General features: G+C 32.6%; 1 protein-coding gene across 1 annotated transcript; it reads right to left on the reverse strand.

The window, feature by feature from the left end:
• Positions 1-200: 200 nt before the first annotated feature.
• Positions 201-950, reverse strand: LOC132266279 (protein ALP1-like). The gene has a single exon (XM_059767132.1). The coding sequence runs from the start codon at positions 948-950 to the stop codon at positions 201-203; it is 750 nt and encodes a 249-aa protein (XP_059623115.1).
• Positions 951-3,354: the final 2,404 nt, after the last annotated feature.

The raw sequence follows: 3,354 nt of genomic DNA on the forward strand, positions 1-3,354 counted from the left end.
CTATGATTGAACACTTCCTCCCGACCACGAGGTTGTCTAGTCCTACGGTATTCCTGAAAGTGGTAAGTATGACCTCGAAATGGGGCCAAATAACCAGGCTTATTGGCATACCCTGAGTCCACCAAATAATACTTACCTGCCATGTTTAGAATACATAAAGATATATACAGTATGATAAACTAACCATATATTAAGTGAATTTATAAAAAAATATTCCCTGCTGGTGGAGCTGGAAAGTTCATTGCCTCATTTTCAGTATACTCATTTAGGATTCTCGAATCATTAGCTGAGCCTTCCCACCCAGCTAGCACATATGTGAACCTCATGTCAAAGTCACATATAGCCATTACATTTTGTGTGGTATAACCCTTTCTACCACGAAATGGAAGTTGTGTACTTGCTGGCAGAGTTGCAGGAATGTGGGTTCCATCTATAGCTCCCACACAATGCCTGAAGTAAGGGTAAAACCTAGAAGACTCTCTAATCTTATTCGGAATCACAGAAAAATTAGGAGGGGTAATGATATGGGTGCCCAACTGACATACTGCATGCAATACAGTATGGAAGTGTCTAGAAATGGTTTCAGTGGAGTGTTGAAATCTCTCTGCTACAACACGATTCCTTTGATTATGAGATAAAGTGAGCAAAAAGATTGCCACTTGTTCATAAACAGTTAAAAATTTAGAATCCTTCAGCCCTATACCTTTCAAGGTACTACACAATATTCTAAAAACTTCAGGGTACATCCTAAAATTTTCATAACATCTTTCTCTATGACCGTTTAAAATCTCCATAACATATGTTTCCCCTTGTAAAATGGAATCCCTACAACGCCTCTTTTGATAGAAGTTCTGCTCTTCTAAAAGAGCAGCAAATATTAAAACACTCTCATTATCCTCCTCATCGTCAGATAATTGAATTATTCTTCTTATATTGTTCCACACATCCATTGCCCTATTTAAAGATTTAATACAAGCAAAGCATTTAAGTTAATAAGCAAATCAATTAAATAATAAACAAAACATTTAAATAATAAAACAAACATTTAAATAATGGTATTAAAGTATTTCAGTACTAACAGGCATCCAAGAAATAAAAGTATTTAAGTTATTATAGCCATCCAAATGTGAGATAATAAAAGTATTTAAGTTATTACAGCAATCCAGATGTGAGATAATAAAAATATTTAAGTTATTACAGTTATCCAGATGTGAGATAATAAAAATATTTAAGTTATTATAGTCATCCAAATATGAGATAATAAAAGTATTTAAGTTATTACAGTCATCCAAATGTGAGATAGTAATAAGTTAAACGATGACACAAAACACAATCATCCATAAAGAAAAACTCAAACATTCAGTGCCCAACCAATTCTTACATCCTCAGGTGCCGAAAGAAAAAATTTCTGCCACTTCTCAAAATCATGTAATAACTTCGATACCTTAGCGAATTGGGCCATCTCAATTCCAGGTATTTTTTGTAAAAGGAGCATGGAGGCGTCAAACATTTCATAATCTCTATCCTTTTTTGAGGGAGAGAGAACTTCATCATCTCCTTTCTCACATGAAGATACACGAGTAGAAGTAGAAGATACTTTAGCTGCTTCCTCTATTGCAGCTTCTATTCTCTCAGCTCTCCTCTCAGAATTCTCATTCATGTTTGACAAGAGTGCAGCTATACCAGGAGATAAAGCATCTCTTTTGGCTTTCTTACCTTTACGTAAAGGTGGGGGACTGACCTCACAACCCTCTTCCTCATCATCGTCATCATTGGGAGTGGGCAAAATGGTTGTGGGTGGTGCTGTAGTGGATGGGTGGGCATGCATCCCTCTTGCATATGTGTCCCCAAATATAGTCGACATCTTGTCAAAATGCTTACATCCATACTTTTCATACTTATTTGCATTCGTAACAACCTACAAATTTTGGGACAATATTAACCACATAACCAATAATATACAAGATTTTATTATTTATTTATGACTAATAATTAAATTACTAACCTTGCACAACCTGTCCCATCTCTCTTCCTCAACTATAACCATGCCCGTCTCATGGTTATATCCGACGCCAGTCTCCGATAATAATTTCTTAAACTCAGTATAAATTTTCCTCAAACCATTAAACTTATTCCGAAGTTGGGTTAAACCAAATTTTCTCCCCGTTTGAACATTCATTTGTTTGACTAAATTACTCCAACCACTTTTACTAAATGTTGTGCCACTACGATTATTAGCCTTAACTTCTTCCACCATAATATTCATGAATTTTTCAATGAGTGACTCATCCCATAACAATTTTCCATCGTTCGTAACTTCAACCACTTCTTCAACTGTGAGAGAATCACCGCATTGTTCCACATTCTCAACATTCATATTCATCTAACATATTAATAACAACACTATAATTAATAACAAAAAAAAATAATATTAAACTAGGAAAAACTATTGATGGTATTAAAGTTACTCTATCACAACTACTGATTCATGAATGTTTATACTATTAGAATATGTTTATTCCCCTTTTATACATTTGCTAGAAAGAGCTTATGATTTTAGGTTTTATTTAGTTCCTAGGAAACGTACATATAGTTAATATGGCATAAGTGCTGGAGAAGTTCACACATTTAATAAAGAATACTGAATCAAAATATAAAAAATAAAGAAACACAATTTCAACTATGGGTAATCAAGAACAACACAAAACATTAGTGGTAAACTAAACAGGATTATATCATAACACTAAGCAATAGATACAATCTAACTACACAGAAATAAAAAGATGAAAATGAGTGTAATTTATGCTTAAAAATTAAAAAATAACAGGTGCATAATAATAGGAATCGAAACAGTTCTCCAAGCCAAACCTTATCTAGATAACCCACTTAGTTAAAATAACACATACTCCTGAACAAAAAGATTAGATGAATATAAATCACTATTCTCATAAGTGTTTTTTTTAAAATAATTTCTATTTTTCATAGTAAGGGTGTACAAGTGTACAACATGGAAGATAAAATTAAAGAAAGTAATACAATAATTTATTATACTATATATACTATACTTACTGTATGTTATGTACACATCAAGTTTTGAGTATTTACCTTTGAAAATTTTACAAAATCAACCTCTTCAAACCCAAACGATTCCGAACCTGAAATTATAAAAAAAATTATTCAATATTCTACATGCAATTCAATAAACACGCATATATCATCTAGTATTCAAATTTCCGATAAATACTTAAGTTCTTAAACAATTACAAAGCTAACCATTGTCATCTTTAAAGTTAACCATTGATCTTGAATTTGAACCAAAGACAAAAGGTGACTATAACAAGACCATCTTGCAAT

Source organism: Cornus florida, unplaced genomic scaffold (genome assembly GCF_030987335.1).
Source record: "Cornus florida cultivar Cherokee Brave unplaced genomic scaffold, ASM3098733v1 CherokeeBrave_3.0.0_Hap2_Chr07, whole genome shotgun sequence".
Lineage (NCBI taxonomy): Eukaryota > Viridiplantae > Streptophyta > Magnoliopsida > Cornales > Cornaceae > Cornus > Cornus florida.

Coding starts and splice junctions, on each gene's coding strand:
- LOC132266279 (XM_059767132.1), bottom strand. CDS start 950: ATGGATGTGTGGAACAATATAAGAAGAATAATTCAATTATCTGACGAT.